At 35.6% G+C, this 23,393-nt stretch overlaps 2 protein-coding genes across 7 annotated transcripts; one reads left to right on the top strand and one right to left on the bottom strand.

Annotated features, from left to right (window-relative positions):
• Nucleotides 1-428: 428 nt before the first annotated feature.
• Nucleotides 429-6,541, bottom strand: LOC306859973 (DAZ-associated protein 2-like). The gene is made up of 4 exons (XM_079401439.1): nucleotides 6,342-6,541; nucleotides 5,432-5,550; nucleotides 4,473-4,724; nucleotides 429-3,208 (listed from the first exon to the last, which is right to left on the bottom strand). The coding sequence occupies exons 1-4, from the start codon at nucleotides 6,352-6,354 to the stop codon at nucleotides 3,080-3,082; spliced, it is 513 nt and encodes a 170-aa protein (XP_079257565.1). The 5' UTR covers nucleotides 6,355-6,541; the 3' UTR covers nucleotides 429-3,079.
• A 2,517-nt stretch (nucleotides 6,542-9,058) lies between these two features.
• Nucleotides 9,059-22,660, top strand: pou6f1 (POU class 6 homeobox 1). Of its 6 annotated transcripts, XM_079401433.1 has the most exons (13): nucleotides 9,064-9,436; nucleotides 10,112-10,150; nucleotides 11,210-11,340; nucleotides 11,674-11,718; nucleotides 12,301-12,484; nucleotides 12,695-12,810; nucleotides 15,106-15,331; nucleotides 15,599-15,792; nucleotides 17,026-17,154; nucleotides 17,259-17,495; nucleotides 18,031-18,166; nucleotides 18,392-18,560; nucleotides 20,769-22,660. In XM_079401433.1, exons 3-13 carry the CDS (start codon nucleotides 11,287-11,289, stop codon nucleotides 21,112-21,114), a joined length of 1,836 nt encoding a protein of 611 aa, XP_079257559.1. In that variant the 5' UTR covers nucleotides 9,064-9,436; nucleotides 10,112-10,150; nucleotides 11,210-11,286; the 3' UTR covers nucleotides 21,115-22,660. The 6 variants fall into 6 exon arrangements, with proteins under 6 accessions (XP_079257563.1, XP_079257559.1, XP_079257560.1 ...); XM_079401434.1 differs by lacking the exon at nucleotides 10,112-10,150; XM_079401436.1 differs by lacking the exon at nucleotides 11,674-11,718 and having other exon boundaries at nucleotides 9,073-9,436.
• The last annotated feature ends 733 nt before the right edge of the window (nucleotides 22,661-23,393 follow it).

The raw sequence follows: 23,393 nt of genomic DNA, 5'->3' as shown, positions 1-23,393 counted from the left end.
ATTTTCTGTGCAGGGTTACAGTTGTATGTTACTTGTTTGAAAATGAATGTAATTTATATATTTTTTAATTGGGCTATCAATATGATACTGCAGTTATTGATTATAATACAATGTCAAATACAGGTCTCTAGCCAGTTGAAAATTGCTAGTAAAACCAAAATTAAGATTTAATTTGAAATGAATTCTGTGCTAATAGTTTTGTCGGTGCAAAAACTATATTTTGCAAGATATTTAACTTGCTTTAAGACTTGTGATCAACAAAAATATAATGCATCATCTCCAAGATCTAGAGTCATTATTGCATTGGAGTGAATTGGTGATTTTTGACAAACATTTGTAATTATCTGGAGATAAAACCTCCAAATATACAACCCAGCAGACAAAACAAATATAAACATGAACCACTGGAAGACATTACAACACAGATTGTCAAAATTCAAAATAACTTTTATTCTAAATTTAGTTTTATACTTAAGGTTTAGTATAAAAAAAGTTAAGTGCACCACATTTTCATTGGAGACCATTTTGTCATGTAGCAAACTAGGAAGGACCTCGGTTCCTAGATGCTGCAGTGTGTATCCATTCTAACCCATCACAATCTTTTTATATTATATATATATATAGAAAAAAAAAATCAAAAGGGTTCCCTGAACTGTAGTACCCACATAGACATATACCATCCATGACTGTCATGGTATTGAGGCTCAAGATAAGCAGTGTATCCGCTACATTGCATACACAAACACACGGTGCCACATGCCATGATAAAATGCTGCGCTAAGATGAAACGGATATTGAGTTCTGAAGGCTTTGCCCTCATGTTTTCTGCCTTGTGTTATTTTCCTTGCAAAGTAAGAATAAATGAAATTGGATTAAATAAGGAATGGCATAAAGTCAGGTTAGGAAACTACCAGGTCAGAAGCCCACGTCACAGAAAATCATAGAAATGGTGCTAAGGCAATGCCAGCATACTTGGCATGTTTTTTTTTTGTTTTGTTTTTTTTACATCAAAACAACTTTTTTTCCTTTATTTGCAGAGAGAAATACTACCTGAATGGTCTTTTTTATTCAAATGGGCAAAACCTTTAGAACGGTACTGTAGTGTCGGATACCCAGTGATGCACCTGATACATGTAAAGCCTAAAATTGAGCCCCATTTGCCAGGCTAGCATAAAATTTCCTATATTTTAAAATTCAATCATAAAATATATGGTATAGTGACAACAAATTATTTGATACCAGTGAATGTACGGAGAATAAACCCAAGTAAGCATTTATCAGCATTTCACCTCTGTGCTATCTAGCAAAATAAGCAGCATTTTAGAATTGCAGTCACATCTAATACAGATAACTGCTACAGAACTTAAGCGTGTAGTGTCTAAGAAGAAAAGGCTGCTTTTGAAGGTCATTCTATCACTGTTGGGAGTAGAAATTAAGATTTAGCAATTAAATAGATTAGAAGAGCAAAAAGCGGTGGAGACAACTGCTGGTGTAACTCAGTGCATTCTGTGAGGTTTTCCTTTTTTGTCAGGTATTTTTCTAAATCACAGAGACTAGAGAGAGGAAAACTTTAATCTCTTGCGAAACACTTACAAATCAACACCACAATTTCTCAGCCGTTGTATTTGCTGCTACGCATTACCGTACTGCTTTGAAAATCATCAGTGCAGCACTAATTAAAACTGATGCTATTCGTATTTAAAAGCATATGTACAAAAGAAATCTGCAAAAACATTTCAGAATTGGTTGACAGTGCACAAATTAATCTTGTAGTACTCCTAAATTTTTTTACAATGAAAATTCTTTATTAAGAACAAAACTACTGAAAAGTGCATGCAGAAACATCAAGATGCAACTAGGAAACATTTATATATTTTTAAAACACAACCCCTAGAAAATGCAGTCACAGCAGTGGTGTGCTCTGCCCGGAAAGCAATCACCATCATCTAAATATGATATGTTTATTTATTTCAGTATGAATCTGTGTGCAGATGTACTATGACAGAAGACTTACAAAAAGCGAAAAGCTTTTAGTGCATTCTAGTCCAGATCTTTGGTACAAGCAGCTCCCCACACACAAAAAAAAAAAAAGCTTGATGTGCCAAATCATTTAAAATACTGAGCTTAAGTTGTCTCTTGATTAAGCCCTGACCTCTGTAAACAACTTTACCTTTGTGGAAAATGCTAAAAATTTTGTGTAGAAGCACATATAGCTGGAACACACATAACACACGCTAAACTAAGTGAAACTGCTATATGTACAGCTCTGGGTATCCGACACTGGAGGGAAAATATTGAAAAAAAATCCTACTTTTCTGAACCAGTTTAGTTAATCTTGTTCACTCTCTCTTTTACTGCATTTAGGTTCATTCACATGTAAATTCCTTTGCTTTTAAATAATGGTGCAGTTTTGGCACCTGATAATATTTATGTAAGCTTGCCCAAAGGTACGATACGCCACCGTTGTTTGAAGTTGTAAACACATCTTTCTCTTTGATTAAGAGTGCTTAAATCTGCATTTTACATATCTGACAAGACCTTAATAATATGAATGAAAGGCTTAGTTAAGCATACTATTCAAAGAGAAAGTTTCAAGTGCATAGCTACTTGACACAGATGATCAAACTGACTCGGCAGTTCTCTTGGCATGATCTCTGGCTCAAGACGACAACCAAAAACTAGAAAATGTACTATAAAAATGGAATTGTAAGAGTCAATAAAGGTAAAAATGACCTGGTCTTCACCTTAAAGTTGTTTACTCTCTAAATTAGCCAACCGATAATTATGGTAGATGACATATGATCACTAAAACTTCCAACCTACAATTATCATGCGCTTTTTAATTGTGAATGCGCAATAATTGTGTTATACATCATGTAATTGCGATATTACACAATTATATCAACAGCGGCGTATTGTACCTTGAGTAAGGGGCTCTAAAATATTACATTCCATTAGATTAAATCAGTATTGTGGCTTAGCCAAGCAGCCCCAAAGGAGGCAGGGGTGGGAGAACAGGTAAAGGGAACCAGGGAGAAGGAAGGAGGGCTTCGGTCCAGTCCCAGGGGGGTGCTCTCTGTTACCAGATGGTGTAACCGCCGCTGGAGCCGCCCATGAAAAAGTTGCCCTTACGTTGGGTCATCATCACATTTGCACCTTGCATGGCTGCCATCTGAGCCGCGTTAGGGAGGTGTCCAGGAGGTGCAGGCTTGAATGTGAAGACGAATATGTAAATTAAATACATATTTCATCAGCTGCATTTTCAGGCACATCTATGCCAAGAGTAAATCTGAAGTCATAACTTATAATATCTCAAAACAGACTGAACCTTTAAAGGAATCACACTAAGTTTGTGTGAACTGACTGTTGAGTTAAGGGACAAAACTGGCTACAGAAATGTGAAAAAAAAACATCACATATTGTGATTTTATTTATTTATTTTTTAATTAATGTGTAAAATTTTAGTGCAACCTCCTGCTTCTATTTACTTAAAATAATTTTCACAAAAAAGTCTTACAGGTTGACAGCTGACAATTTTTTTTTTTCCATATCACATAATTTTCCTGTAATAATCTAAAAATCCTAAATAACTTCTTAACATATTATGATGGCATGGTTAAATACAACAAATACATCTTAAATACCTAATAAATGTATACATAAAATGTTTTGTCCCACATCTCAATGAATCAAACCAGATCAGATCCTCCAACATAAACTGAATTTGCTTAAAGGAATAATTTGCCCAAAAATGAAAATTTAGTGAAACTTTCAGGCCATGCGAGATATATAGTTTCTTCATTGAAAAAGAATCACCACATCTCAGAATGAGAGTTCAAACAGCTGATAAAAGATCACAGTCCATCAATTAACATCTTGTGAAAAGCTACATGTTTGTAAAAACAAATCCATTAAGATGTTTTGTGTCTGACAAAAATACAATAGTAATGCTTCCTCCAGCGAAAAAGTCCATCCCTGTTGTCCTCTCACATCAAAATCCACAGAACTGTTTTTGCTTGTAAACTGTGCTTGATGTGTGCATATTTCTCTCCTGATTCAGACAAGACAGCTTTTTCACTGGAGGCTTTATTAATAATTATGGTCTCATATTTAGCTGGAAGCAAAGGTTTGATGTTAAAATTTCTTAATGATAGATTTGTTTCTTACAAACACACAGCTTTTCACTTCACAAGTCGCTAATATATGGACTGGATTTGTGCGGATTATTGTAATGTTTTTATCAGCTGTTTTGAACTCTCATTCTGACGGTACCCATTCACTGCAGAGGATCCATTGGTGAGCAAGTGATATAAAGCTACATTTTTCCAAATCTGTTCTGATGAAGATACAAACTCATCTACATCTTGGATCGCCTGAGAGTGAGTAGATTTTTAGCAAATTTCCATTTTAGGGTAAACTATGTAGGTTGCTAAATGCATAGTTCTTCCTGGGTGTTTACTGGGAATACTCACAGGAATGGAAGTACTGGTGCCAGGCCCAAAGCGAGCTCCAGCATCGAATCCACTTTCCACCATGACGGTGGAACCAGGGGGGTACATGGGTCCCATCTGATAATATGCCATTGGGACACTAGGGGCCATGGCCCCCATTGGCACAGTCTGAGCATGCATGGGCATGTACATCTGAGCACCAGGGTAAGCTGAGGTCATTTGGGGCATCTGTCCATGGGCTTGGGGAGGAGCCATATACCTGGGCTGATAAACCTGCGAGATGGAAACATTTCAAAATTTTTAAACGTAAATTACTCTAATCATTTTTGTATGGAATAAAACAGAATTTAGGCTAAATAAAAAGTTTTTTTTTTTTTTTTTAAATTAGCTGCACTCAAAGCCAATTTAAAATGCAGTTAAACACAAACCTGCAACCGTATAATAGCCTAAAGTTATAATTAGTGAAATTAACATTTTATTGAACAGTGTCTCTTTCCTTATATCACTTTTCCTGCAATTGTATATAAAATTAAGGGGTTTTATTAAGGTTTTAAAACTCATGATAAAAAACCCTTTAATGAACCGCCTCTTCTGACTTACCACTTAATTGTTCTTTATTAATTTATTATAAATCTATCATACTAGATAAAATACCTCTTTCCTCTTGGAGTTTCATGTTGACAACATTGCTAAAATTGCCTTTCTCTGTCTGAGTGGTGGCACTTGCATCACAACAGATGATTCATCAAGCGCATTTTCCAAAAATGATTCATGCTCTCAGAAGAATCTCTTGCGGGAACCTTTAGCATGCAGTCTTGAGTAATGAAACATACATTTTTGAAAGTGCTTCCAAAACAAGTTGTTTTTTTTATGGTACTAGATTAATATGTGACATTGTAAAAAAAAAAAAAACACTTGAATGCTTTAATGAGATATTGTACATTGATATAACCAGAGAAAGAGTAATTAGTACCGGTTACCTCAGAGTATGGAGGAGGGGCATCTGGATATGCAGACACCTGAGGAGGGACTTGCATAGCAGGCGGATAAACGGGTGCTGTGCTCTGCTGAGGGTAAACAGCTTGTTGTGGATATGAACCTGCAAGGAAAAAACAAAAAAGACAGGTAATGGTTTAAAGTTAATAGCACAACAAAATCTTAAGTTGATTTACTATAAAGTAGCCAGCAATATTTTGGTTTTGTACTAAAGATATTGACCAAGAGAAACCATTCAGTGGTTTTCCTTAAACCAGAGTGGCCTGGCTTGAAATGTGGATTAAATTAAAAATAATTTTAATAAAAAACATTGCCAAAAGAATAAAAATAATTTTGGAGCGACCCAGATATGTTATTAAAAGGTGTGTGATATTGACCAAAACAGAAATGATTATTGACAAATTACTTATAAGAAATATAGATGTGGAAGCACGCACGCAAACACACCAGAGACAAAAAGGCCAGTCTTCACTGGCAGCTTAATTACAATAGAAAAATAAGACAAACGGTTCTTGAATAAATACCACACAGGGTATTGATGAAGCACATTTAAATGAGATTAATTAAATGATTAAACTGATGCTGTGAGCGTCTCGCTTTGTTAATGAGGTCACCTTTCCGATCACGTCATCGCGCTGTAGCAGCCAAGCTAACGCTAGTCACCCTTTACCCGTTTTCTGTCCAAAACATTACCCTGTCCGCTATAAAAACACACTACCGCATTACATATTACAGTGTCCGTCAGGAAATAGTCGATGACAGATGTTTTTGGCACATAATCAATAAGCGTTCAGTATGTAAAATCGTTTGTTATGTAAGTCAGTTATGCTGGCTAACTCCATTGGTAGTTGCTAGGAAGCGGCTAAGCAAAATAGCAGAAGATCGTGTATTTACCTTTGTTGTTCATTGTTCTTCACTGTAGGTAATATTTTCTAGGGGACGAGAATTTCAACAGACCGAATTCTGCGTTTATATGGCAATAAATATAAGGTTTACTCAAAGTTCCTCGTCTTTTTTCCTCGTTACTTCCTTGTTTTCGTCGAGCTACGCTTTGAGTATATTTGTGTTGGGAGGAGCTACGTCACGCACGCATCAGTTTTTGGACGCCACTCCCTGTTAAAGAGAAACTCATGACTCATTATCGCAAAAACGAAAGTCGCCGAAAGCCCCACTTTATACTGTAAAAATAAACGGTATTGTATTGATTATAAAATTACAGAATGTATATTGAATTTTAGGTATTTATATGTAAACTTGTGTTTAGACGTAGGGCAGGTATCACAGTCACAAAGGCAATACTTTTATCAGTTATTCACAATTATGTATTTTCTCAAGTGGTTTTCATGTCGGTTTCAAACGCCTAGTTCAAAGAGCTCTTGATATTTCTGTAATAAAGCTACACTAGCAAACATGCAGACAAGGTAGATTTTAACTAAAATTTTGGACTGCGATTTCAGGTCAAGAGTACTTTTAATAAATAGGCTGTCAGATCAGGGCAAGGTTTCACATGCCACTATTTAATATTCCATTAATTCATTACAGTTTTCTGTAATGACAGGCTGCTTCATTGTGACATCTCACCCCAAATACTATAGTGTGACAACATGCCCTGCTATTACTTAAGTTGTTTATGTTCTGAATTATTTATTGTCTATTGGCTTAAATATTTGATGTGAATATTATTATATTTTAACTAGTGCTGTCAAATGATTAATCGCACCCAGAATAAAAGTTTTTGTTTACATAATATATGTGAGTGTACTATGTATATTTATATAATAATAATACATGCTTGTATATATATAAGTAAAATGTTATGTTTATATATTAAATAAATTTATACATGATAATTTATATGAATATAAATATATACATGTAAATATTTTCAAAATATGTGCTGTATGTGTGTCTATGTATACATAATAATATACAGAGTACACACGTATATTATGTAAAAAAACTTTTATTTTGGATGCTATTAATCGTTTGACAGCACTAATTTTAACATTACTATTGATATCAGCATGTAATCTGAATTCCTGTCTACTCAAAGGATTAGATAGTATGGAACAATTCTGCACACTTGATGATCCTAAATTAATATTGCATAATTAGACCCTGGGAAGTATGCCAAGCAGAGCAGAGGTTTCATTAAGATTGTTCAATTTAATTGCAGTATTCAACCCAATATATTACGTATCAGACTTTGAATAGGAATGATGATCCAAATTTTGTTTTGCACCTGTGTGACTAAATTAAATGTCATTTCTGCATTTTTATGGCTAGGCCCAAATGCAGGCTCCTTAGGCAGTATAAAGATGCATTTAGAACATCTAAAATGGAACTTCTCTGTATTAGCTGGGGCCTGTATACTGGATGTGAACCTAATTACAGAGTCGTCTGTATTCAGCAATCCCAGTACTCCTTTGAGCTCCATGGCAATATGCTGCTAATGCATGCAAATGGAAGTGTTTGCCAGCTGGCTTGGCAACAGAGACACGGTGTCTCTTTCATAAGCCAGTTCATTATAAAACATGTGACTTGTAAATCACATATAAGAATATACATCAATATGCATCTGATTTTCTAGAAAAAAGGACATGAGTAAAGAACATCTCATTTTGAATGCATTTAATGGTGTGTGTGACGCTTTCTCAAAAATGCATGCAATCATCACAACAGAGATTCTCATAACAATGCAACAGATGCATTTGTCTGCAGTGCCCTAAAATGATCGTCTCTGGGGAACAATCAGAGGGAAAACTGTGCTTGAAGATTAAACTGCTTGGGCTGTAGCCAAACTCTTTATCATTCCATTCCAAGTATTCCTCATTTGTAAATCTCTTTGGATAAAAGCATCTGCTAAAGGAATACAGTTTTGTAAGTGCTAAGATGCCATGTTTTAATAATTGCATTTAACATTTTAATTGCCCCTATTGTTTTGTTTATTAATATTTTACATGGAATCATAATATGCCTGTATGTTTTCATTTAATGTGTTAGATTTAAGAGGTACAAGGACACAGAGGTATAAGGACATGAATATCAATATTTTAAATTCTTAAAAATATATATATATTGTTATTTTGAAGAAACAGCAATAGTAATAGTAGTCATGATTATGTCATAATTTTTTATAAGTGATAATAATAATAAATTGATAATTAGTATTAGTGCCCTCGCAATGTAGCAATATTATAGTTGGATTCAAGGGTTTGAATAGTGCAGTGAACAACTTAATTTTATGTTTTGTTTTGTTAACCTGTATATTTTACATTCATATCATGTAATAAAAATCGCTTTTATGATTTCTTTTAAAAGTTAAAAACTGCATGAATAGAAAACATTGTTTTTGAGAAACAACAACAATATAATAGTAGTAATATTAATAATAAGCATGAAAAATATTATTTTTATCGCCATGATTATATAATATTAAAATAATATATTTTTTATAAGCAATAATAATTCATACAAAATAAATCGATCTCTTTATTGATATTAGTAATTTTCCTGTGAAAGCATAACCTCACACTGTAGCAATATTGCAGTCTGACTCAAGTGCAGTGAACTGCAGGAACACTGTGTACTGTCCCTTTAAGACGGCCATCGCTCCAGTTCTGTCGAGCCAGCGCCATTTTTTCAATGCAAGACTCGGCCTGCATAAATTATGTTCATGACGTAGTGCAAAAGAGCAAATTTGTGTTAATTTTTCGGCACTTTTCTGCAGATAAGGGTTTACCTTGGCTATTAAGGTGCGCTTGCTTCACCAGCACGACAGTTAACGGAAAGACGTCATTAAATATTTAGTTAAAAAGAGGACCAGCGCTTTCCCGAGCCTCCTTATCAATGCAAATAGCTCTTTTGTGTGCATTCGTAGCACGCGTCGGAAAATGTGAGATGAATTTTTAATTATGCATATTTAAAACAAACTGTGGCAAAGCTCGCCGAAGGAGGAGAAATAAAGAAAATATCCCACCTTTCAGCGGGTAAGTCGTGAATATGACCACAGCTTGCAACGCAATTCGAAGTCTCGGACTCGAAATGAGTTTTTGGTTAATATGCAATGGTCTTAATTAGCATAATTTATATATTTATGATAAAGAGAAAGGAAATGCGTCAAATGCCGTCCCGAGTCGTGGCATATTGGCATGTGAGGAGTGTGATCAGTAGATGAAGTGTGTGTCCCGTGAGGAGACTTTTTATTATTGCATTGTGAATGTGTTGGGAGGGTAGTACCTCACAGGCCTGCTGCTTGATGTGAAAATGCGCAAGGCTTACATAATGCTCTATTGTTTTTAGGATAATTACATACATCTTAAATGCATCACTTGCACAGTGATGGCATTCGAACATGCTCGGTCCATTTATACTCAGAAACAATGCACCAGACTCTTCAGAACTGTGATTAGGTTCTCTTGTAATATTTTAAGTTGTCAACCTTGAGGAGAGGCGTCATAGACGTGACGTTACACACTTCACTACGTCATGATTATCTGCTCAATGCCTTGCAAAGGTTTACCATGGTATTCATAGTTATTGCCAAACACCACAGTATTTACAATGCCTGATGTTATTACTGTAAAAGAATGCAAAATGTAATATGTAATGTTATTGAAACGATGCAGAAACTGTCCTTTGTTGTTTTGTTTTTTTTGTGACAGTGATGTGTTATAGCAGAAACTTTACCATGGTGAATAAGGGTAAGGGTTTGCTGCTAGTCACAATCATATTTTACATTTTAAATAAACTTGATATTCATTTTGTGATAACCTTGTGAGACAACTAAAGGTAAAGGACTCTAATGTGTTTTTTTTTCTTTTTAGAAAACTATAAAATTATCCTTATTTGTAACTTATTTGTTACATTTAGTGCAACTAAATCACATATCAGTTTCTACCTTAATAATATGTGACCCTGGAGCACAAAACCAGTCTTAAGTCGTTGGGGTATATTTGTAGCAGTAGCCAAAAATACACTGTATGGGTCAAAATGATCAATTTTACTTTTATGACAAAAATCATTAGGACATTAAGTTCCATGAGTAAATTTCCTACTGTAAATATATCAAAACTTAATTTTTGATTAGTAATATGCATTGCTAAGAACTTCATTTGGACAACTTTAAAGGAGATTTTCTCAATATTTAGTTAGAATTAGTTGCACTAAATCAAACATTTTATTTTTTTGAAATCATATTTTTTCTTCCATATTGTGAAGTATTTGTAATTTAAATGGGATATTTATGTGATTTAGTGCAACAAATTCTGATAAATATTCTAGTTCAACCAGAAATACTTCACAATATGGAAGAACATTTTAATATTAACTTAAATATTAAGTTAAAAAAGTGATTCAGTGCAACTAAATCTGACATTTTTTTTCTTAAAATGATCATTTTCGTCCATATTGTGAAGTATTTCTGATTGATATAGGATATTTGTCAGATTTAGCTGCACTAAATAACTTTTTTTTATAGCTTAATGTAAAAAACAAAAACAGTTTTCTTCTATATCGAGAAGTATTTCCAATTAAAATGGGATATTCAGTCATTAAATAATGTAGGATGGAATGTCCTACAATTCTCTGAATAGTGAAAAATGGTCTCCGACAGGTGTTTATAGCAGAGGGGCTAAAAAAATGTAAAAGCTCTTGATGAAAAGTAAATGTAATTGAATTGAATTAAATGGGGTCAACTTTTATATCATGGTGGAGACAAAAGTGCTGTCAGGAATCCTTATTGACCAGCTTCTTTGTCTCAGGTGGTACTGTGGAGCTGGTAACATTCCCTTCAACCGCTATGCAGAATCAGTGATCTCCTCAGAGCTTAGACTTCATCATGGACACCGAGGATCTCCCTGCAGACAATGCGCCACTCACTGTCAATGAACAGGTATTCAACTCATAATTCCCATAACGTTTCTCACTACTTTCATGAAGTGTTACCAAAACACAGATGTACCTTAACACTTCATCACTTGTCCAGCCTCATGCCCCATGTGTGTGAGTGTTCGGTCTATGTTCACAGCTCAAGCAATTCTCATCTGGTGGTGAGGTGTTTGCAGAAAGCATTGCTTATGCCGGTTTTTGGGCAGATGCTCTCGTTTGTTTGCTGTACTCATGTCACATGTGTCCTTGTTGGGTTGGTTCTTTGTGTCCTAACATGTGCTTGGCATCTCTGTTCTCTTTAGCCATTCACTGTCTGACTGCAGAAGTGTTTTCTCAGCTTTTAGGTTCCTGCACTTTGAAATTCCCAGCACAAGACAATCAGGTATGCACCTTCTCCTGTGTCTGTACTGCTCTCTGTGCTGCGCTGAGCTGAGCTTCCCTCTCTGCCTGAGCCCTGCATTTGCTCCTGTGATGTTTCTCTGATCTTGACTGAAACACGATCAAGGAATGTTCTTAATAAAAATCAAACATTAGCTGAGCAAAAGCTTCAAAACTGCATCATGCTATATTATAATACACTACCATTTGAAAGTTGCATTTGTTTGATACAGTAAAAACAGTAATATTGTGAAATATTTACAATTTTAAATACAATTATATTTTGAATATTTATTTAATGGCATCTTTATTTATGACTGAAGGCGAGTATCACTGATAACAATACTCCTAATATTTAACCATTGGCTATGACCATTCAACATTACAGTATAACTGTGAGCTATCAATTTCAACATTTATTAGACTTTACAAAAAATAACTTAATAAAATGTCTGAGAGATCAGAATATACACACAGTTGTAAACTCCATAACAGACTATGGCCCATTTTCATCTTGTCAACACTGCCCCTTGTTACCCCCAACAGGAGAGCATTTATAACCAGTTCCTAACACCCCTTCTTCCAGGTCATTGTCATGTCAGGACAGGAGACCATCCGTGTGCTGGAGGTGGAGGTGGATACAGCCTTGTCCTCTTCGGGGGTTGATGGGAAGGTGGAGTCAGGGGGCGAGGAGGCTGCTGTACATACCCTGGATGTAGCTGAGGAGGCTCCATTGGACAGTCCAGTAATCACAAGCACTACCACAGCTGGTGAGACTAATCAAATTAACTGATATAAATAACCACATTAGTTTGGTATCATAGCAACCCAGTATGCAAAGCCACCACCATCAAAGAGGCATTTATTGTCATAATTGTAATAAATGCATGGCTTGAAAGAGACGCCACCATTGATCATGTTTCCTATGCATGGAAATATTTTTTAAAGATTTCAGCAAATCTACCTCTCTTTGCACGTAGTGTCTGTGGAGGTCTCAGCACCTGCAGTACAGACCGTGGTCTCCAAAGCCCCCATCAGTGTGTCTCTGGCCCAGCCACAGACCAGCGTGCCCATCACTGTCCAGGCCTGCCCACAGGTGAACTCCAGTTTCCTTTTTTTGCCATTTGAAACATTAGGGGCCACTTTTAGTGTAATTTTTCCGCAAGCTCTTGATCATTTCTGACTCTCTGGTCTTCATATCTGAATGTACTCAAGGATGTTCATATCATGACATTTCTAAATTTCGAAATGAACACTTACAAGTGATCCACTAAGCATTATGTTGTGCAAAAATGTTAATAATAAATAAATGCTGAAATAAATTGTGTATGGTAGTGATCAAAATGGAGCAAATCATCTTTTGAAAGCAATTTTTGCTTCAAATTGCAGCTTCAAATAACGTTAGTTGATTACAATATTGATTATATTGTTTTTCCACTAGGTGGCAACTTAGTTACTGTTAAATTGTTTTGTGATTTAAATCATTCATTCAAGAGATTTGTTAAAAAATGTTGATTCATTCAGTAATGGAACAAGTGAAGTATTTATGATTGAGTCATTGAATCAATCATTCAAACCTTTTTTTTAATTATTCATTCAAATTAATTAAACATTTTTTAATAGAACTAAGGCAATTCATATTTACGTGTTATTTTGCTTGGCTCAGAATCATGATCTCTATTTGATTGTCATGATTCTCAGTTTATCCACAATCGTGCAGCTCTAGTGAGGGGTACCTAGTGCTGTAAAGATTAAAAACACCTGATTTAAATGAATTAATTTATAATTTTGCTAACATCCCCAATTTAGCAAATCAGTGTAAATCAGTGTTTAAGGAACACTCCACTTTTTTTGGAAATGGGCTCATTTTACAACTCCCCTAGAGATAAACAGTTGAGATTTACCGTTTTTGAATCCATTCAGCCAATCTCCAGGTCTGGCGGTAACACTTTTAGCTTAGCTTAGCATAGATCATTGAATCTGATTAAACCATTAGCATCTCGCTCAAAAATTACTAAAGCATTTCAATAATTTTCCTATTTAAAACTTGACCCTTCTGTAGTTACATCGTGCACTAAGACTGACGGAAAATGAAAAGTTGCGATTTTCTAGGCTGATATGGCTAGGAACTATACTCTCGTCCCGGCGTAATAATCAAGGAAATTTGCTGCGGTACCATGGGTGCAGCAGGTGAAATTATTGAAATGCTTTAGTAATTTTTGAGCGAGATGCTAATGGTTTAATCAGATTCAATGATCTATGCTAAGCTAAAAGTGTTACCGCCAGACCCGGAGATTGGCTGAATGGATTCAAAAACGGTAAAACTCAACTGTTTATCTCTAGGGGAGTTGTAAAATGACCCTATTTCCAAAAAAAGTGGACTGTTCCTTTAAGGCCATTGCACACTAAGTCCGAAATTTTCGCACGTTAAAAAATAAATACGACCTCACGTTGTGTCATTCATGTTTGCACACTGCCTCCGAAACTTTCGTCCGTCCAAAAAAATTCGGATCAGGTTCGATTTTCTGCGTTTTTGCATTCGTAGCATGCATTTTGATAGGAAAGGATGAAGAATGTGGAAAAAAAAACAGAAAAACGCATGCAAAAATTTTGGACTCCGTGTGCAATGGTCTTTATTGTTTTATTATTTATATACCATTACAGTATTTATTAATATTTTAAATTAAAAATGGTATTTCTTCAGTGTGTATTGTGATTTTAGTGTTTGTTTTATGTTTAGTGCATATTTATTTAGCTTTATTTTGTTTTTGTTTTAGTACCTCAGCTTAAAGGTCTTTGCACACTGAAATTACCCAAAATTCTCATCCGAAATTTTTGCACATTAAAAAATAAATACGACCTCGTGTTGTCAATCACCTTTACACACTACCTCCGAAACTTCGAACTCCGAAGGTTCAGTTTTCACATCCGTAGCAAGCATTTTGATAGGAATGGATGACAAATACGAAAAAAAAAACGGAAAAACGCATATGAAAATTTTTGTACTCTGTGTGCAGGGATCTTAACGCTAAAATACACTTTATGACTTTTGCTCAGATTTTTGGCTTTGATTACAGTCTGAATGAGTCGATGCTTTTATCATCAGCATCTTTTATCTTTTGTAACCATTTACAAAGTTGGTTAGTGTGTGATGCCCTGCTTAAAATGTAAATTACTTATTATTTGTTTCAGTTAGTTGCAATGGTGAATTGTTTTTTTCCATCTAATGTTTAATATTACTTCAGTTTTTCGATTAACAAAACTGATTTATAATAATTTTAAGTGACTATAACAACGTTGGTGCAGAATGTCAGAAAAATACCTATAAATGTCAAAACATTTGAAAAAGCTTTCTCGGAATAATTAAATCTATATGCCATTACCCTGCCAGGTCCTGACTCAGGATGGTTTGGCCTCTCTGATGACTGGCATGTTTGCCCAGCAGGGTTCTCTGGGTCAGCCCCTGTTCATTCCTCTGAGTATGGCTGGATCTGTGGGGGGTCAGGGGGGTCTGGCAGTGTTCACCTTGCCCACCGCCACTGTCGCCACCCTCCCTGGTCTCACTGCAGCCAGCCCTGCCGGAGGATTGCTGAAGCTGCCATTTGCAGGACTACAAGGTATGGTGCTCATACATATTTTTCATACTGATCCTCCGCAAAATGTCTTTAAAAAGTGCTTGTTTTAATTCTGTTGCCATGGAATTCAATTTAAAATACATGGAATAAGGGTAGCATTTTATGTTTATATGAAATGGTGACTTGTTCAGGCCAGTCAGCAGTTCAGAATAATGAATATTTTAATGGTACAAGGTGTTTTACTGAGCAGACAATTATTTAAAAAAATATTTGTTTTTGACTTATAACAGCTTGTTTTTTCTTTTCCAGCCGCTACTTTGTTGAACTCTGTCCAGACGCAGCTGCAGTCACCTGCGCAGACGGTCCTGCAGCCCCAGGTGTCTGCTCTGCAGCCAACGCAGACCACGCCTGCCACCACTGCGTCTGTTGTTCAGAAGGTGTCGGAGCCCAGTGCCTCGGTCGCTACACTTCAGACTGCAGGCCTGTCCATCAACCCTGCTATTGTGAGTAGGGAACACTTCTGTTGTGGATAGAAACATGTAATTGGGTTCAGTTGTATCATGTATGAGGAAAATTGGATTTTGAAATGGGAATGTGCAATATATTGGGACAATATGGGGTACTAACCAATTTTAAAAATGTATTGGATATTCAAGATGTAGTTTCTTGAAGACTGCTTTCATATCAACAATTCATCTTAAAAACAGGTTTTGATTTTAGCATTTATTGCATTTTTTTTGTAGACGAAATAGAATGGATTTTCACTATTTATTTTAAACAAAAAACACCCTCACACACCTTTAATTGATAGGTGCGTTGGAAAAAAGACCAAAAAAGGTCCAACTTCAAAACAAAGCATATTTTGTTTATTTAGTCAAAAGTTGAGTAAAGTTTTAGGGCCAGATTTACTAAACGGCAAATTAGCGTTATAGCGCAATTGCATAAAAGCGCTGATGGGAGGGGAAAATTCTGCAGGTGATTTACTGACAAATACGCACATTAAAGAACACAGACGCAGCCAGATCATTTCCATAATGACCAGCGCTGTTTACCAAGAGCAGCACAAATTACCGGCTGCTTTAAGACATGCTTTTTTGGGCGTTAAATAATTACGCAAATACCAGTAATTTGACGAGTGCAAACGTTAGTAAATCATGTTGCATCATTCATTTTAATACTCTCCTCCCATAAATTTTGCGTCTGAAAGGGAAACTCCTACAAATGTATTAATAAGGTCAGGCGCAAAAATAACTGTGTGTCTTTAGTAAATCCGGACAGTACTCTTTTAACGCCAAAAGATGGTTTCTGCTGGCCCTTAGTATTCCAGGGCTTGATTACTTACAATTATATTTGAATATTTATGTTAAGAAATATATAAATCTTATTTCTGAGGAGACTGACTATAGTTTATATAGACAATAATAATAATAATAATGAGAGTAGTTTTTGTTACTCGTTATTAATTTATTGTTTTATAGTTTTTTTAGATTATATATAAGAAGAAGAAAAACAAACAAAGGGAAATATTTAATAAATCATATGCACACTAGATAGAAAGTTTATGGAAATATTCTAAAATCTTAAACTTAACCTAATCTAAAACACTCTATTGCTGCTTTAAAAGTAATGGCGTTTCTTTCAGGAAATGCATCTAGTCTTAAATTACTAAAGATAATTTCATAATGAATTCAGGCTAATCTAATCAGGAGTGATTTTTTTTTTTTTTTCCCCTTCAGATTAGTGCAGCTTCTCTGGGAGCTCAGCCTCAGTTCATCAGCTCTCTCACTACAACTCCCATCATCACCAGTGCCATGTCTAATGTGGCAGGACTCACAAGTCAACTCATTACGAATGCACAGGGCCAGGTTAGTAATACATTTAAATGTATTTATTCATTTAATAGACACATTCTTCCTAAAGGAAAGCCTTCTCACACATCAGTTTCATTATTTTCATACTTGTGTTTCAGGTAATTGGAACACTTCCCCTGCTGGTCAACCCTGCATCACTGGCTGGAGCTGCGGCAGCCTCTGCGTTACCTGCTCAAGGCCTGCAGGTCCAGACTGTGTCCCCACAGCTGTTCCTCAACTCCCAGGGCCAGATCATTGCTACGATAGGAAATGGTCCAACAGCTGCTGCCCCATCTGCCGCCTCCGTCCTCCCCAAAGCCACTGTGCCCCTGACACTCACCAAGACCTGCACAACGGTACTGAAGTGCCACTGTGGCTCTTCATTAGTCTGTAAACACACAATAAACATTTTGTGCAGTCTGTGCACCATTTTTGTACTTTAAGGATAAATACATCTTTTTTGTATGCATAACACCTAAAAAGACCCTAGCAACTGCTTGGTATCCATCTAGCAATGTCCTATCATCCATTTAAAATGCCGTAGGATCATTGAAAAATGTGTTTCCAAAAATGTATCCATGCATACATTTAACCCCAGTTTCCAGCTGAAATGAACACTTGTGGCATTAAAATGCCAACTTTTATTATGGTTGTAGGGCCATATTATTGATTAATGAAGACCTATTTTCCCACTTATCCTTTCAGCGTCACTCAGCAGACATTTCATTTCTGAACTGGTGTGATGCATACAACACGCAATGTAATAAAATGTTGGATTCATGTTCATCTGTTTCATATAAAACTGAACAAGCTTTTAACGCCACTCACAGAATGTGAAATATTTGTAAAATGATTGTCATATTTGGTAATGGACTGTGATTCGTTCTCTAGGGTCCTGTTGGGAAAGTGGCTCCATCTAAAGTCATTATTGCTCCCCAGCCGCAAGTGGTTAAATCTGTCACATCCCTCACCTCTACCGGTGCCATCGCCTGTGGAGAAATGCCTACCTTGGGGCAGCTTGTCAGCAGTAGGTTTACATTTTCTGTTACTTTGCTGTTTATGTTATGTTTGCAGTATTGCATTTACAAGCTTCTTCAGTCACATAATTGAATAGGAGCAATTCTGTAAGGTGTGTTTAGTTCAGATTTCAGTTTTGAAGATTGATGTTTCAGTGACTCGTGGGTAAATTACTCATGTTGTTTATGATCTGGAGAGGATCCAGAAGTCCTAATTCAATTTTTGTTTTCATTAGAGCCACAGTCTGCTGTGAATGAAGAAGAGGCCATTAATCTGGAGGAGATCCGAGAGTTTGCCAAGAATTTTAAGATTCGACGGCTCTCTCTGGGGTTGACACAGACTCAAGTGGGTCAGGCTCTCACCGCTACGGAGGGTCCCGCCTACAGTCAGTCAGCCATCTGCAGGTTATTCTCTTTTCTATCTTCTCTTTTGTTTCTGTCTTTTTTTACTTGTTTTAACAGGACTGATTGGACTACTCCCACTCCATTTAGGTTGTGTAAATATTGCCATTAAAGTAAGAAAAAATAACTAGTGATACATAAGGCTCTTCTTTGTATCCAACATTTTTGTCATGAACCATAGTTTATGCAAAGTTTATTTATTAGGGATGTAACGGTACTCAAGAATTGACGTCACGGTCCTGTACTTTTTTGTTAGTGTGAGGTGGAGGGGGGGGGGCATACATTTCTGAACAGTCAAGAAATTGTGGCCTTAAAATATATTGTCTTTAAATTTAATTAGAATTAAATTTCTCAACTGATGTTGTAAACTATATAGGGAACCCTGTTAATTGCACACTTAGCTTACAATTAACAATAGGGCCAAAATTATTACATTAAATTTCCTTTTTTTTTAGTTCTAATAATCAGCACTCAAATAAAAAAATTGTATGTGAACATGTAAATTGCAGTTTTAGTTTAAATCTAATTATAAAAAATAAAACCATTTACACAGTGTCTGTCATAACTTGTTTTCGTGACATTTATTTAAACATTTAGACATTAATAACAGCTTAAGTAAAATAAAATGAACATAGGCTAAGGTAGTGCATATATTTAGTGAAATGCTCTTCTCTAGATTTGAAACTAGAAAGTATATAAGGAATATTCAAGAATTTTTCAGGTGAACTAATGACCTGTGGACCATGTAATGACTCTGAGCAATTACATAGGACATGAGATGTTCATTCATGTTTATTTTATTCTAATTAGAAGTAAAGAGGAAGGGATGATCGCATTCACTCACACTCCTTGCTGCCGTTTAAACTAGGGCTGGGTAAAAAAATATTGCTTTAAATGCAATATGAAATGATATTGATTCTTAAATCCCAAGAATTGATTAATCTAGCCTGTTTTCAGTCAATAGCAATAAGCTTTGTTCTTTGTTACTTTTGATAGGAAACAAAGTCTCAGATTTCAAATTCTGTCCATTTTATTACAGTATTCAAACAATAAATGCCGTTTTGGCACTGTTTAATGTGGAGTGACAGATTGCTGTAGCTCCTGAGTTCAAGTGGAGAGGAAACGCAAAGCGCACGTGATCTGATCGTCTCCTCCGCTTTAATACCAGTTTCAGCACAAAATAAACATGAATGAACATCCAAAGGTGTGTTAAAAGAAAGACATTTGACATTTGACATTTATTCATTTAGCTGACGCTTTTATCCAAAGCGACTTACAATTGCTATATATGTCAGAGGTCGCACGCCTCTGGAGCAACTAGGGGGTTAAGTGTCTTGCTCAGGGACACATTGGTGTCTCACAGTGGATTCGAACCCGGGTCTCTCACACCAAAGGCATGTGTCTTATCCACTGCGCCATCACCACCCCACACAAAGAGTACAACTTACCGAAACCCATATCCTGTCTCATGTAATCGCTCAATCAGTGTTTCAGCCACGGAAAGACGTCAATATAACAGCTGGTAAACAATGTCATGTAACGTTACATTTACCTCAGAAAAAAAAAAGAACTCTAGAGATGAGCATTTTGCTAAATATATGCACCATATAACATTCATTATAAGTTCTACTGGTCTTGAATGTTCAATTTCTGTTTGAATAAATCCATGTTTTTATGTAATGTACCCGATATATATCCAGAATAATCTAATCGAATTGAATAGTGAAATTTGGATCAATACCCAGTCGTAGTTTAAAACTGAGGTGCATATACAGCAATATGTCACATCACATCATAGAGAGTCAAAACATTTACTGTTTGAATATCCTATTAAAATGGACAGAATTTGAAATATAAGACTTTGTTTCTTACTGAAAGTAACAAAACACAAAGCTTATATCAATTATTGGACTGGATGCACAATATAATGTCTAGTGAATTTTTATTCACGCATCAACTGAAACAGCATAGCCTAAAATATAAATCTTGGGATTGAAGAATTGATATTGATTCATCAAAATGGAGATGAATAAAGTTTGTAGTGTTGTATTTGTTCAGTACACATGCATGACACAACTTCTGTACTGAAAATTTTCAGTACAAATGTGTGTACTGTACCATCACACCCCTTATGAATGGTTGATATATGTCCATTTAATGTCTCACATACACATATTACACTCCATTATCTTGTGTGCCTCTTGTTTCAAGATTTGAGAAGCTTGACATCACTCCTAAAAGTGCCCAGAAGCTGAAACCCGTGCTGGAGCGCTGGCTGGCAGAGGCTGAGCTCTGGAATCAGAAAGGTCAGCAGAACTTGATGGAGTTTGTGGGTGGAGAACCCTCCAAGAAGCGCAAGCGGAGAACCAGCTTCACCCCGCAGGCTATCGAGGTCCTCAACATTTACTTTGAGAAAAACTCCCTTCCCACTGGCCAAGAGATTACAGAGATCGCCAAGGAGCTGAATTACGACCGCGAGGTGGTTCGGGTCTGGTTTTGTAACCGCCGACAGACTCTGAAAAACACTAGCAAGATCAACGTGTTTCAGGTCCAGTAGGGCTACATCCAGTGCGTCTCTTAGAGTGCAACAGAATAACTTTTTGGACCTTGATGTATTGGTGCTAGTTGCAAAATGACTGACTTGCTGTTGTGATGAAGTCAGCGTCAGTCAAATTGTGTACGGTCCTAGAATAGTACCAAACATACTCTTTCTGTTGGTTTTTTGTTTCCGTTATGCTGCATGCAGAGTGACTTTTTGCCGTGCCACCACAATTTTCAATACTAAAATGGTTTCTGAACTATTTAAAATATGAAAGAGGCTACGAAATCCTGTAGTGGCTGTTTTTATAGATGAAAAGAAGCACTTCATTAACATAAAATAGAAAACATCTCAAATATTCTCCCTCATTTAGTGTTTTTTTATTGTTTGTTTGTTTTTTTGCGCAACTAAAAATGGTTCTTTGCTGTAGCAATAACAGCTATGGCTTTTGACTACGTATAGTACATTTTAGAAGGTTTTTTTTAATCATTTGACTGAATTGGACTTATTATTTTTTTTCCTCGTCTTTTGCTGTAAACTTAAAGCTATGTTCATTGCCTGAGACAAATAAAATGTTAGTTGGTCATTTTAACCTTCCAAAAAGTCCATCTAAATATGCCCTATATTTAGAATAAAAAAAAAAAATTTTTAGTTCAGTTTCCATGAGTAAAGTGGTTCCCCGTCTTTGTGCTTAAATACCGTAGATGTGTTTTGGTCAATGGACAATCATAGTACTCTGAATCAGAAAGCATGCCCTGCTTTTATGTGGCTAAATCCAATTATTCCATTTCAGCTGTCATTGTAATTTCATATTCAGAATTGTATGATTTCAACTGTTATGTCTATCTGTTGATTCAAATAGGAAACTGTAACTGTATCAAAGATTACATTGACTGATGTAGAATATGTCCTATGGATTTTACTGTTTTTGCCATAATCAGTCTAGTAAAGCAACTCTTAATATTAGGAGATGCTATTGAAGTGAGACATCTATATCTATATGGGGCACGTAAGAAACATTAACTGAACAGCTTAATGTTTGTTTTAATGTTGATCGATGAGCCATCAAACAAGTGTTAAAGGATATTACTATTATAAATGCAATTCTTCATTTATGAATTTGGATTGTGCTCTCATGTGTACTCATGTTGCAGCAATATTCGCAGGTCATTTGAACATTTCCCCATTTAGTAAAACAGTCCAGACAGACGTGTGTTGTAACATGTTTCACATGTTTGTTCTAAGCATAAAGCTATATTGTTCTTATGGACCTTCAGTATTTATGTAATGGATTATCTTGATTGGTACAGTACCATACATTTACATTTTAATGTTGTGAAGAAGGAATGATATGAGACATAGTGTTTTAACTAATGTTATACATAGACTAAACAGGAAAAAGCAGCATCTGTTCAACAGTTTAATCTGCGCAGAGCTTATCGATTTTAAAATGATGCATAAATGAATTTACAGATTATAAACAATTGTATGGTACTTCATTAACTATATTTATTTTGTATCAATTATGTTTGGTGTTAACTTGTTATTTGAATAAATTAACACTAAACAGACTTGTTGTGTTTGACTTGAATCCTGGCGAGTACCATTTGACATCTTGCCAGTCATGATTATATTCATTATTCTCAGACTACAAAGAAAGTTAACAAATTAATTCTCAGAACACATAAGTAACCCGTAGACATCAAAGTATGTGCATTGAAGGTAATATGTTGCAAGAAATGTTTTGTAGACCGTAGGGTTTGGTTTTACAGTTGCAACACTATTAGAGCCTTTACCACCACAGTACTACTATCAAAAAAAATCTATGTGGATTTTTCAACATCAAATCATGCTAAATGGTGTTTTTCTGCGTTTAAAATGATTTTTCCTAGCAATACCATAGATAGAAAGCATGATGGTAATGAGGAGCAATCCATGGTTTTTCATGGTTTCTGCGATCTTAAAATAGCACTCATATACTTATTGTTACTATGCAAGAAATAAAATTGCCATTGCCATGGTAACTATATTTTTCACCAAATTGCCATCATTACATTTATAGCCTTCCCTGAAATCATCATACATATGATATCTTTAAACATTGTAAGGAGCTTTCAAAATTCTTTAGTTGTTTTATTTTTTTAATTGATCTATTTGAACAGAGCAGTGACTAATGTCAAGTGCCAGTTTTATTGTTGCAACACCTGTGGTATTTTAGCTGAACTTAATAGTGACACCAAACGTGGGCACTTTTTTATTTAGTGAATTTCATAAGTTTAGTGATTTTTAGTGAATGT

The sequence above is a fragment of the Barbus barbus genome, assembly GCF_936440315.1.
Source record: "Barbus barbus genome assembly, chromosome: 40".
Lineage (NCBI taxonomy): Eukaryota > Metazoa > Chordata > Actinopteri > Cypriniformes > Cyprinidae > Barbus > Barbus barbus.
This window is presented reverse-complemented; position numbering and strand designations above follow the sequence as displayed.

Excerpts from the sequence above, each read along its gene's own strand:
- LOC306859973 (XM_079401439.1), bottom strand. Across the intron at positions 4,725-5,431 it reads CCCCTCCTCCATACTCTGAG|GTTTATCAGCCCAGGTATAT; the intron begins GTAACCGGTACT and ends TCCATCTCGCAG. Across the intron at positions 3,209-4,472 it reads GCACCAGTACTTCCATTCCT|CCTGCACCTCCTGGACACCT; the intron begins GTGAGTATTCCC and ends TTCACATTCAAG.
- pou6f1 (XM_079401432.1), top strand. The coding sequence starts at position 11,575 with ATGTGTCCTTGTTGGGTTGGTTCTTTGTGTCCTAACATGTGCTTGGCA. Across the intron at positions 12,811-15,105 it reads CTGTCCAGGCCTGCCCACAG|GTCCTGACTCAGGATGGTTT; the intron begins GTGAACTCCAGT and ends TTACCCTGCCAG. Across the intron at positions 15,793-17,025 it reads TGTCCATCAACCCTGCTATT|ATTAGTGCAGCTTCTCTGGG; the intron begins GTGAGTAGGGAA and ends TTTCCCCTTCAG.